General features: G+C 37.5%; 1 protein-coding gene across 1 annotated transcript in view; it reads left to right on the top strand.

The window, feature by feature from the left end:
- The window catches only part of FNDC3B (fibronectin type III domain containing 3B), a 2,611,550-nt gene that overhangs the window by 1,885,394 nt on the left and 714,035 nt on the right, over positions 1-12,121 (top strand). The window contains exons 17-18 of the mRNA XM_044070236.1: positions 8,579-8,717; positions 11,552-11,623. Coding sequence (XP_043926171.1) covers positions 8,579-8,717; positions 11,552-11,623 — 211 coding nt within the window. The remainder of the gene's footprint in view (positions 1-8,578; positions 8,718-11,551; positions 11,624-12,121) is intronic.

Here is a 12,121-nt window from a genome sequence, read left to right as displayed (position 1 = left end):
TACTTAATAAACTCATCCTCTCCAAACAAACATATTTCCTTTTACTCTATGAATGCCGGTAGTATTCTAAACAAAGTTAGTGAAATCCATGCCTGGATAGCCGTCCACACCCCTATTGTCATCACCCTAACAGAGACTTGGCTAAAACCCCAAACCTCTGATAAAGACATTCTCCCCCCTGGTTAGAATATACTCCGCATAGATCGCCAAAACAAAAAAATGGGTGTGGTAGCCATCCACTACTCCAACCACCTCACCATTACAAGTATTATGAAACCTATCCCATCCTTTTCTCCAGCTGAACTACTTACAGCTAACCTTAAAATCAATTATCACACCCCTATCACAGTAGCAGCCATCTATATTCCTCCAGGAGACAGCATTCTTCTGCTCGAAAATATTTTTTTATACTTTTCTCAACACATCCCCAATGAAACTATCCTCCTTGGGGATGTCAACATTAACTGGTTAACTCTCAGTAATCCAGACTCTAATACTCATATTAATTTATATGGCTTTACACAGCTAATCTCCCAACCTACCCATACAAACAACTCTCACACATCTAGTACTCTTATTGACTGGGTACTTGTATCTAATCCTCCCAAATATCATAACCCTGAAATCCTACCAAACACCATGAATGATCACTCCCCTATAAAAGTGCTTAGGTTCACTCCTCACTTCTCAAAACCTCCAAGGTTTATCACTTGTTGCAAACTCTCTAACTTCCATACAGAAACCTTTAATGCCCTCCTCTCTAAAGTAAACTGGAAATTCCTTACCCAACTCTCACTAGAAGAAGCAGTCCTAGTTTTCAACTCCATCTTCCTTAGCATCTTAGACTCACTTGCTCCCCCTCGCAAAGTGCGAATTAAGTACAACATATCTCCATGGCTTTTAAAAGCTACTCATACCCTTATGGTAACTAGATACAAGTTATGGAAAAAACGGTCACAAACTAAGCTCCCTGTTGACTTGCAAAAATATAATGAACTCAGAAATCTGACAAAAAAAAAAAACACATAAACAAAGATAAAAAGGACTTCTAGAACAAACCTCCCGCAGCCCTAAAATCTAATCCTAAAAAATTCTGGAACTCTATTAACCAAATCTTAGCTAAACCATGCCCAGACAAGACGTCTGAATAAACTGCCACTATCTTCATTACCTATTTTATCGATTCAATATCTAAGCTACTGAACCCTAACCCAAACTCCTCTACTACTAACATCTTCAACTTTTCTGAACCTACTCCTAATACTGTCTCCTCAAATACCTTCTCCCTCAAGCTTGTACCTACTAGCTACATCAAAACTCTCCTCTCTAAATTAAAACCATGCTCAACATCAGCTGACAATATTCCTTCCACTTTTCTTCTACTAGCAGCTGACTCTCTTGCTCTCCCTGTATCTATCTTAATTAATCGCCCTACCTCTGAATCTAAAGTCCCTTCCATCTGGAAACAATGCTACACTCTACCTGTACGCAAAGGAGGTAACTCCTCTGATATCTCCAACTTTAGACCTATCGCTATCCTCTCCCCTCTCTCTAAAGTACTAGAAAAATGTATTCATACACAAGTTATGCAGTATCTAATACAGGAAAATCTGCTTACACCCACTCAACACGGCTTCAGACCCAAACATAGCACCACTACAGCTCTATTATCCTTCTTCAGTACTGTTTCTATAGCCATGGATGACCATAAACTTATTTCTTGCCTATTTTTGGACCTCTCAAAAGCTTTCAACACTGTCTCACACTCTCTTCTGCTGCACAACATGCATAACCTCAACTTCTCCACTGATACTGTTGCATGGTTCTCCAGCTACCTCACTGATAGGTCTCAATCAGTGAGATGGCACTCTGCACTCTCCCCTTCTCTCCCTGTAACAATGGGTGTACCTCAAGGGTCTATCCTAGGGCCTTTACTTTTTAATATCTTTACTACTCAGCTCTATACCTCCTGTCCTCAGTCATCTTTAGTGAAATACGCAGATGACTCTACAGTCATCACCACAGCCAACTCTTCCTATAAGCTCTTCTCAGCTACTCAGGCATCTTTTAACTTAGTTGAAACATGGCCCTCCAACAACCAGCTCATCCTTGACCCTAAAAAAACAAAGCTGTTACTCTTCCTACCTAAAACGTTCAACAATATTAAACCCTCCTTCTCCATACAGTCCCTTAATAACATTCCCATTCAGGTAGAATCCAGTACTAAGCTCTTAGGCTTAATCATCGACGATCAGCTTAAATTTGACTTGCATGTTAATAACTGTATCAAAAAGACTCATTCAAAACTAGGGCTCCTTTACCGTAACAAGAAATTCCTCACCTCTGAAGCCAAGATTACTCTCTCTTTTACCTACCTTCTACCCAGTCTAATGTACAACTCTCAAATTCTCACAAATCTTAACTCAACACTCCTGACCAAACTCGAATCTGCCTACAACAAGGTAGCTAGATTTGCTGCCCAACAAACCTACAAATCCTATCACTGTCTGTCTCTAAAACACCTAAACTGGCTTGAATTACCCAACCAGCTTCTTCTCTCTCAGCTCCAGGTCATCCATTCTATCCTATACCAGTCTTCCTACTGCCCAGCACTATCCCCTCTCATCTCCCATTATTCTCCCTCCAAACCTCTCTGAAGCTCTTATCAAGACCTACTACAAATCTACAAACCCAAGTCTAAATTTGGACGTAGCATGTACAGCTATCACCCCACTATTGCCTGGAATAGACTCCCACTAGAAATCAGGACCCTTACACATCCTAAACAATTTAAGACATCCACCAAAGAGCACTTTAAAAGTCACTGGTCCTGCCACTGCACTCTCCCTCCTTAAACATCCCCTACTTCTCATACCTTAATCTACTTTCTGCCCTTACCTCAATCTTCTCACTAGCTCTCTCTAATCTTCCTTGACTACTCTTTCTACTGTCTTCTAAAACCTATTAAGCTAATCGCCTCAGAGAAACATTCTATTGTAACTGCCTTGCCTTCATGCAACTACATTATGATAAAACTGGGTTTTTGTAACCACTTACCCCAACACTATATTCATCTTAATGACATATTTCTTTTTATACATTTTGAAATAGTTTTTGCTATACTCCTGATTATTGACACTGTATAACACTGTATAGTTACTTAATGCCTTGTAATAATCCTGCAACATTGCTGTTTAATGCTAATTTATAATGAAAATTGTATAATATGTTGGAGCTTTTCTCCCCGGGCCTCCACTGAAAAAGGGCTTTTCAGCTCAGTCGGACAAACCCTGTCAACAAATGTTAAACAAATAAATAAATAATAAATAAATAAGACTGCCCATTTACAGCTTTTAGAACTGCTGTATATTCCCAATCAAATGCTTTTTGTTATATTAATAGACGTACACTTACTTTGTTATTTCTTGTAGCTTAACTTGTATTTGATCATCACTTAGCATGAAAATTAGTTCAGTTGCAGTTTCTAACTGGGAGTTTCATTTATATCAAGTTTAGCAAATTTAAGTAACCATTTATTATCAGCAGGCTATTTTCTCCTATTTTATTATGTTTGTATTATCTGTTGTCAACTGTGAATCATTTAAGCAATAACCCACATCTGGGTGTGGGTAATGCTGGATTTACCCATGGTTGGTGTGGTTTGGTCACGAGGGTGAAGCCTGAGTGACCAAACAAAGACAACTGTGGGTAAATCCAGCATTACACACACCCAGACATGGGTTATTGCTATTATACAATGACATTATTTAAGAAAAAAAATACTTACTTTTCTTAAATAATGTCTTTGTATAATGGTGCCGTGCTGTCCTTCTGTTGCTGGACATTTCCTTGAGACTTATCTGATGTACTGCGCATGCGTTTGGGACTTGCATTCCCATGCATACCCAGTACATCAGTGCCCGGGAAAGTAAGCAGTGGAGAAAAGAAGATCTCCATTGGTCCATTTTTCTTTTTTTTTAATTAAAAAATAGTTTTGGGCAGTTTAGTGGTATGAGACAGACAGCATGGAAGAAATACAAGGGAAATCAGGTACGTGTCTTTAGTTTTAAATAACGTACCTGATTTCCCTAGTATTTTCTCCACATTGCCTCTCTCGTATGCCCAGAGTCCGGACTACATAGATTTTATTTTTATTTTTTAAAAAACAAAAATAAAACTTACAGAATATACCAACAGTGGTCGACTGGACCTTTTTCCGTTGGTATATTCTCGGATTTTCAATGGGCACGCTGGTTGGGCTGGCCAATCAGCATGCTCGTTTTAGAATATTAATGGCCAGTCATTGTATAATTACTTTATATTAGTGCACTTGTTCTGTGGTATGTAATATTCTCTTATATTCCCCCAGACATTTTGAAAGAAGCTTATTTCTCTTGTATTCATTGAACCTTAAATGCAGAGTTCTTCTTCTGGACTCCTGGAGTGGTATTCATAGCATTGTAATATTTTTTTTGTAATTCAGCGTTTCCAAAAAGAATGTTTATTAAAAGGGGGTTGGGAGGGTGCCCTAATGGTTAAGGTGTTTGCCTTACAAACACAAGATGCAGGGTTTGGGTCTCCCAAGGAGGCATTGGCTAAATAAATGCTGTGGGCAGTTAGCTTAGTAGTACTAATTATGATCCTTGACTCTATATTCTACTGAACACTTTTGTCATTACTCTTCAGTCGGCCTGCCACATGATATAGTATTTGTCATTTACATTTATTTGTGTCATATCAAAGCAAATGCACCTTCTGATCTGTTATCATATCCTACAAGTTGCACTTTGCCATTAAAGGACCAACACTGTCCAAGAACTGATTTAAAATATGTTTGTCATCATCGTTTGTCTTTTTCTGCATCCTACTGTCTCTGCTGTACTGTTTGTGGTTATTTTCTGATTTGTTTTCTAAAATGGCTTGATGGCAGCTGACACTCTGAAATGATGTAATGATTTCATTTGCCTGCTTGATGATACTTTGTGCTGACACAGTTTACTGTGATGAGATGAGCAGTTAATGTATATTACTTACTTATAGTGTGACTACTGTGGAGGCCTTCTTTTTGACTGTCTGTAGTTAAGAATGTCGGTTTATTTTTTGCAGTGACATCCTTTATATTTAGTTAGTGACAGTCTTCACTAGCACTTTAAGGAATGTTTGATATTAGGCTTGAAAGAGTATCTTAGTACTTTTGTTCAAACTCAGAGTTGTAGTTCTAAGTCAGATTAACAGTTACTGTAAGAAGCTGAGCTGGTTACCTATTACTAAAAACATTCAAAAAGACTGAATGGAGTCAGTACCTAGGTCTTAGTCTTTTTTGTTTCCATGTAGCTAGAATCACTAAGGCACCTAAGTAGTTTGTTTCCTTAATACATTTTCTACAGATTACAAGTTATCTTAGCATCCCAGGCAATAATCAAAACAGCAGGTGCTGAATTCTTCTCTTAAGTTTTAAAATGAGTAGAAATACATTTTTATAATTAAAAACACTTTTTCTTTCTCAAGGTACTAACATATAATTATTTCATTAGTATCATAGTTGTACAGATGAATAACTTACCTATCGCTTCTTATTAATATGATTTGAAGACAGAATCGGGAAATAAGACACTATGCTATTCATTAGCATACCTTATCCCTTCCCACTCCCACAAAGTCGCAGGCCATAGTTAACCATTCCATGTCCTATTAATATGTATGCTAAACATCTGAAATCATTTGCAGAGCAGCTGATCTTTTTACCCAGCAATATTTATTCAGTAGACTAGCCACATCAATGGGAGCATAATTCCATTTCTCAGTGTTGTGTTTTTTTCTTCCAAGTAAGTTTGTAAAAGTAAGTAATGGGCAAGACATCAAATATGTCATTGGACAGTGATAAGAATACACAATGTTTACAGAAGTGATCCATGCATGTTTTGCATTTATTTCATATTTACTTGCTTGCTTGCTTGTTTGTTTAGTTGTTGTATGTTGTTTAGGGGTAGAAGGATTGTATATAAGAATAGTAAGTGAAATAAGTTATTATATAACCATTATTTCCCACCCTCTGAAGAGATGAGAAATCCAGCTGAGGACTAAAAGGTGGAGTTGTCTATGGGAGAAGCAGACTACATGAAAGCAGCGAGACATTACTTGATAACGGTTAGATGGTTAATCATTTGGCTTGCCATGTAAAGCAGTGCATACCAGTGAGAGCAGCAAGATGAAATAGATTGCTGTGGCCATTATTTATTTTACATTCATCACAGACATTATTGATTGACTTTTTTTGCAAGATCGTTGTAATACCAGGATTGTGGAATAAGTCCTTTCCCGAATATTACTCTGTCATGTTGCTGGTATATTTAATTAGCAGAGAATGTTAGAGGAGCAAGGGTTGTTGCCACCCTTGAAAAAACACTGTTTTTAATTTGCATGTTCAGAGGTTATGTCTTGGAGGAAGTACGTTGGGCTTTCAATTTTTTGTCAACTTTTTTTGCGGACATTTAGGCATGTTTTGCTACTCGCTAATCATTTTGCCGTATCTCTTCTACTGAATTCTAATTTTTTGGGACCCTGAGCCACCAGTCTAGATGTTCTTTAGATTCTGTAAGTTGGAGCCAACAGCCTTCATAATGCTACCTGTGTGTGCATGAGTGTGGGAGAAGAGTTATCTCATCCATTCTTCATATATGGAGAGGCACGCAAAACAGTTTTGTGTGTCACTGCAGAAACTGGCATAGGCACATACTTACACAACTAACTACCACCTTCACTCTCCATTGAATATCATATGAATGCTGATGTCTGCTAGGTAATAATGACAGTCCAAAGAAACCTTAATCTTTGTCCTCATGACTGTAGTCTAACTTGCTGAAAAACTCAGCTCATGGGATACATATATTGTCACTTTGTCTTTGCAAAAGGGAGCTCTAGAAAAAGTGAGATTTACACCCACCTTAGCATATTCGCTGGGGTCATGTCATGTTAAAATGCATGTATAGATTTGCTTACAGCCTGCTTTACAAATGCCATAAGTAATGCAAAACATCAACAACCATAATGTGGCCATTGCAGCCCAGTACACAGAATATTTTTCAGGTAATTTTAGGAAATAAAAATATACCATAGAAAGAAATCACATGTCATTATGTTAGGTTTGAATGATGAAAATGTGTTGATTGCAAATTGCTTTCTACCATGGATTACAGTAACAATGAAGTTTGCTATGCATAGCAGATAGTGTACATGGAAAAGTGCAGTCTCCCATGCAGGGAATTCAACAAGTTGTGTCACCTCAGAAAAAAAAATCAAATGTTTTCAGAGTAAACTACTCATGTAGAAAAAGCCTTGAATGTTATGGAGTTCATATCCCTAAGGGACAATTTTAGCTCATTGCATGAATAGTGCTTATGTGAGTGGTTATGCTTTTGTGTTAAGTTTTTAGGTTTATGAAACATCTACAGCTGAAAGCTTTCATACCTGAGTGAGTAGATTTATGGCTGGGGTAAGGAGACTTTGGGAAACCTGTAATGTATATCAGGTATACCTGCTGAATGCTTTATAGTTGTTATGGTTTCAGAAATATAGAAACAGACCGAAGCCCAGAAGCACTTACTCATTAAATATCACAAGATGCTTCCTTCTGCTTGTTTCCTACACGAATACTAAAACTTTGTAGGTATCTTTTCTCATGAGATTAGATTGTCTGGTTGGTCCTTCAGACTCACAGTCGTACTTATCACCACTCAGAGATGGAAGATGAACAGTGTTCTGTAACATTTGTACTACAGTGGAACCGATTCAAATGAAACCTCAGACTGCTTTAGAGAACAAAGAATTTTGTATTTCACATGTGAAGTTAAACTTAATTTGCAGAAGTGTTCAGTTGTGCAATTGCATACACTTTTTTGTAACAACAACATTTTCTGAAGTTAAAAAGGTTTATCTGTATTTGAGTCTCCTCTGCTATCTGACTAGTTGATCTCTTAAGCAGTACAAACTAATATAAAAATGCCACATGTAACTTACATATTTATTTGGACAAGCACTCTGATTACCACTATACCTTGGCAGAATCCTTTTTGTGTGTCACAGGCCTACCTTTGGTGCTGTATGTAAAGACTGCATTATCATGCTGATATTAACAACTCATGCTAATGCAGTTCTGTACCAGTGAGTAAAATGATGATGAACGTTTTAACACTCAGTGAATTTTAATGTTGGAAATGTATGTTGTTGTTGTTGTTGTTGTGTCTTTCGGCTTTTCCCGGGTAGGGGTCGCCACAGTGGAACTCCGGTCTGCTAATGATTGTAGTTGATTTTTATGTGCCGAGTTACCAGCCCTGACACACAACCTTCAATGAAGGTACGCCCATTCACACATGTCTCCACGCAGAAGACGCTCTAGCTGAGAATCGAACCGGACAGCATCTTATTGTGAGGCAACAACGCTACCACAGCACCACCACCGCATAATGTTGGAAATATATATTCTGTATAAAAAAAAAAAAAAATGTTCTTGTGTATGTAGCTGTAACAAAATGGAAAGCATTCTTCTCATCCTATGTTTTTTTTTTCTTTTCATTCTTAGCTAAGTGCCTCAAATGTAGAAGGAAAGAGCAATCCTAGTGAAGTTTTAGTCTGTACTACAAGTCCAGACAGGCCAGGACCTCCATCAAGACCGTATATCAATGGACTTGTCACACCACATGGTTTCACTGTTAAATGGGGTAGGTTTTAGCTGTAATATGTTGTCTGTTTACTCAAATTGTTGACTTTTTTGTTTCAGTGACCTAGGGTCCCTTTATCCTAAAGATCCAAGGCTGCAAAGCATCAAGACGAGAAGTACAAACAAAATGCAGTAGCATAACATGTTATGCTTCATTGGTTTTCATACCAATACTAACTGGGACTAAAACTACTGTTGGTGAATATGTGAGACATTTGTTGCCAAGTCCTACCTACCACAAATCTTCAGGTGACCCTAGGTCTGAGCTAAATGAAGAAATAAAAGTCTAGTTCCTACTGTTATCGAAGTGAACAAAGATACTACTGTTGCCTTACTGTGAGAAAACTTAATGGCTGAAATTTTCCAAAGTATTTTTTCACAGCCAGTGAGATTGTCCAGTACCATGGAGAACAACCTGCAACAGTAATACCATAGCATGTACCGTGCTGCGGACTGTGAGGCTGCCTTTAACTGGCTTCTGAAGAAGAAGTAGCTGTAATTTACTCTCCTGACTTAAAACATAGGAAAGCTGGCACAAAATCTGTGAGGCCATGCTAACACTGAGGCAATCTGAATTTGATTAGCAGTTTGAGTTCTTGATGGTGTAGACAAAGGAAGAAGGGTGTGCCCATATGGGGTAGGGGAGTGGAATGAGTACATTCCATGTCTACCTTCAGAGCAGGTGCGAGGCAGAGTAGGTGATGTGGGGCAGGTGGTCAATCCACCAAGCTACTGTATGCTGATAACTGTCATTTGTGAGTGGGTGGAAGCAATCACTCGCATGAGGAGGACATTGTAGGTCACTGCAGCGATGCAACTATCTCATTCCCCCACCAAGGCAGTGGAGTTAGGTTAACAAAAAGTTCTCACTGCCATGATGCTGGTTACAGTACAACCATCATGATGATTGCCACGGTGCTAGCACCTCTGGATGGCTCTCACATAGCAGATCTGAAAGAAGAGGTCCTCATCCCTAAGGACCCAATGGACCAGTCAAGTTGGAGGATGCTTGATGATCTGCATGGCAGGAGTGGGGGGAACATACAGAAAAAAGGTTAACACTAAAACTTTGGTCCTGCTGTACATCTAGGAGGTTTGTCATTATGTAATACTGCAGTATATTTTAAATACGTTCATTGCAGACTCAATGCAGAAACTACTAATGAGCATGGTACGTCTTACAAGGAACAGTTTCTGCACCACTCACAGAATTATGCACATCACTGAAGGCTGTTGCCTGCAGCAGGTTCTTTACCCAGAGGTACAGCGTCCCTGGAATTGATTATACTAAGGAGTGTGGTACAGGATGCTTTGTCTTCCACTAAATATAAGGCTTTTCAGTGTTTTAGCAACAACAGATGTTGCTTTTTGGCAAGGCTGCTTTCCTATAGTTTCTAGTTGTCTCTCTTCTCATTTTTGCTGGCCACTCCAGCATCATAGCTACAAGTAAAATCCAAGTTAGCTGGGTCATAGGGCTGTGGCTGTTTGGAGCCAAGTCCCAAAGGGGTGCTTCTCCACTGTTGCAGAGTTTTATTTTTGTATCAGTTGTTTTAATTACAGATATAGTTCATTCAGTGCACATTCTTCCTTATTTTATTTCAAATGAGTCTCATTTGCTTTGATTTCATAGACTTTCCTTTGGCATTTATTTTAATTTATTCCAAACATGTTCCATTTTAATCCCACAGTACTTTAATTATTTGATTGCGGTTTTATTAGTAGTTTTATTTCAACTTTGAGTAGATTACACTCTATGTTAAATTTAACAAATTCATCATATTATTACTTAGAATGATGGATGCTTTTATATTTAATATTCCATTAACATTTTGTTATGCCTTATGTAAAGTGATATTTATAATGTTACCTGCAGGTGGGATTAGGATGACATAGTATATGTAAATCGTATAGTAAAGTGATGCATAATCATTAGCTTTCTAACAAGAGTAGCGTTTAATATTCAGACACTAATTTTGCATCATAAGTGAACATTCTTGTGGGAATAAGTTTAAGGTGTTTGCCTGAAGGTACCAGTTGCTTGCATGTTTCAATAAATCTTTCTGTCAGACAATATTCTATTTGCTGTTAGTCTAATAAAAATAAAGTGCACCCTTGTTATATCACCCTATCTAATGTTGTAAGGGAAAAACACTATGAAATCAAAGCAAATGAGATACATTTGAAATAAAATAAGGAATAATGTGTACTGAAGGAACTATATCTGTAATTAAAATAACTGAAACAAAAAATAAAAGCTCCAAATTGCAACAGTGGAAAAGAACCCTTTTGGAGTTGGCTGCAAACTGCAATGACTCTGTGCCCCAGCTGACTCGGATTTTACTAACAGCTACAGTGCTAGAGTGACCAGCAAAATGAGGAGAGAGAGGGGTTCTTAGAAGCATTATTGGAATTAATAAACTGTATTGTTTCGAATAAGCATGATTTACATACCAGTGATTCTCTTGTGTGGATTCATTCCATTCCAGTTACAAGTCAGCGTTTCTTACATGTTATTAGAAAAAAAGAAATAATCGAGTGGTTAGCAAAACATGATAGATGCCCCTATAGTCATAAAATGTATATGAATAAAATTATTGCTAATCATGATGAACCCTTTTAGGAATTAGATCCCAACAAGCTGTCTAAATATATACAGTAGTGTCTCTTGTATGTGAATTTGTTTTGTTATCTAAAAGGCAGTGTGTCAGATTTAAAGTCGATGATACCACTAACATTAAAGGTTATTAAATTATATGCTATAACAGGTGTGATGTTTAAGCCTATGTAAATGTGTCTTGCCTTTTATTTAAACACAAGTTTTACTTGTTTTTGTAGATCCTCCAGAAGATAATGGTGGTTCTGAAATCTTGAAATATCTTTTAGAAATCTCTGAAGGAAGTACAGACTGTAAGTGGTTTTTGCTTTAGTACTTTGCCTTAACATTATATCTTTACTTATATTGTCTAATTCCCATCTGAGCTAGGAATGTAATATTTGTTTTCTTACATCAGAAAGTGTAATAGTTTTTGGAAACCATTGTGTTGTACTAGATGGGAGGCTCCATTGTTGAAGGACATGAGCTAAATATTGATATAATTGTTGCTTTTGGTTAAGGCCAATCTATAACCAAATGGGATAGGTTATTTCAAACACAAAAAGGGAAATTGGCTAGGCTTGCAAAGACAGCTAACCTAGTACTTAACCCATGAATCTATTAATAACTGTTTTGCTAAAATGTGACACAAACTTTCAAATAGAAAAATAGTTTTGCATGAGAAAAGCTATATTTCCTGAAAGCTATTTTACTAACTTATGACAAATTTTCATAATATTGACTACCTGGCTGTTTAATCGCTGACTTTGACCAGAATGCAGAGTTAAACCTGTTGAACAGGAACCTGAAAA

The sequence above is a fragment of the Protopterus annectens genome, chromosome 4.part1 (assembly GCF_019279795.1).
Source record: "Protopterus annectens isolate FY-2018-M chromosome 4.part1, PAN1.0, whole genome shotgun sequence".
NCBI lineage: Eukaryota > Metazoa > Chordata > Ceratodontiformes > Protopteridae > Protopterus > Protopterus annectens.
The sequence above is the reverse complement of the archived record's forward strand: the minus strand, read 5'-3'. Positions and strand labels throughout refer to the sequence as shown.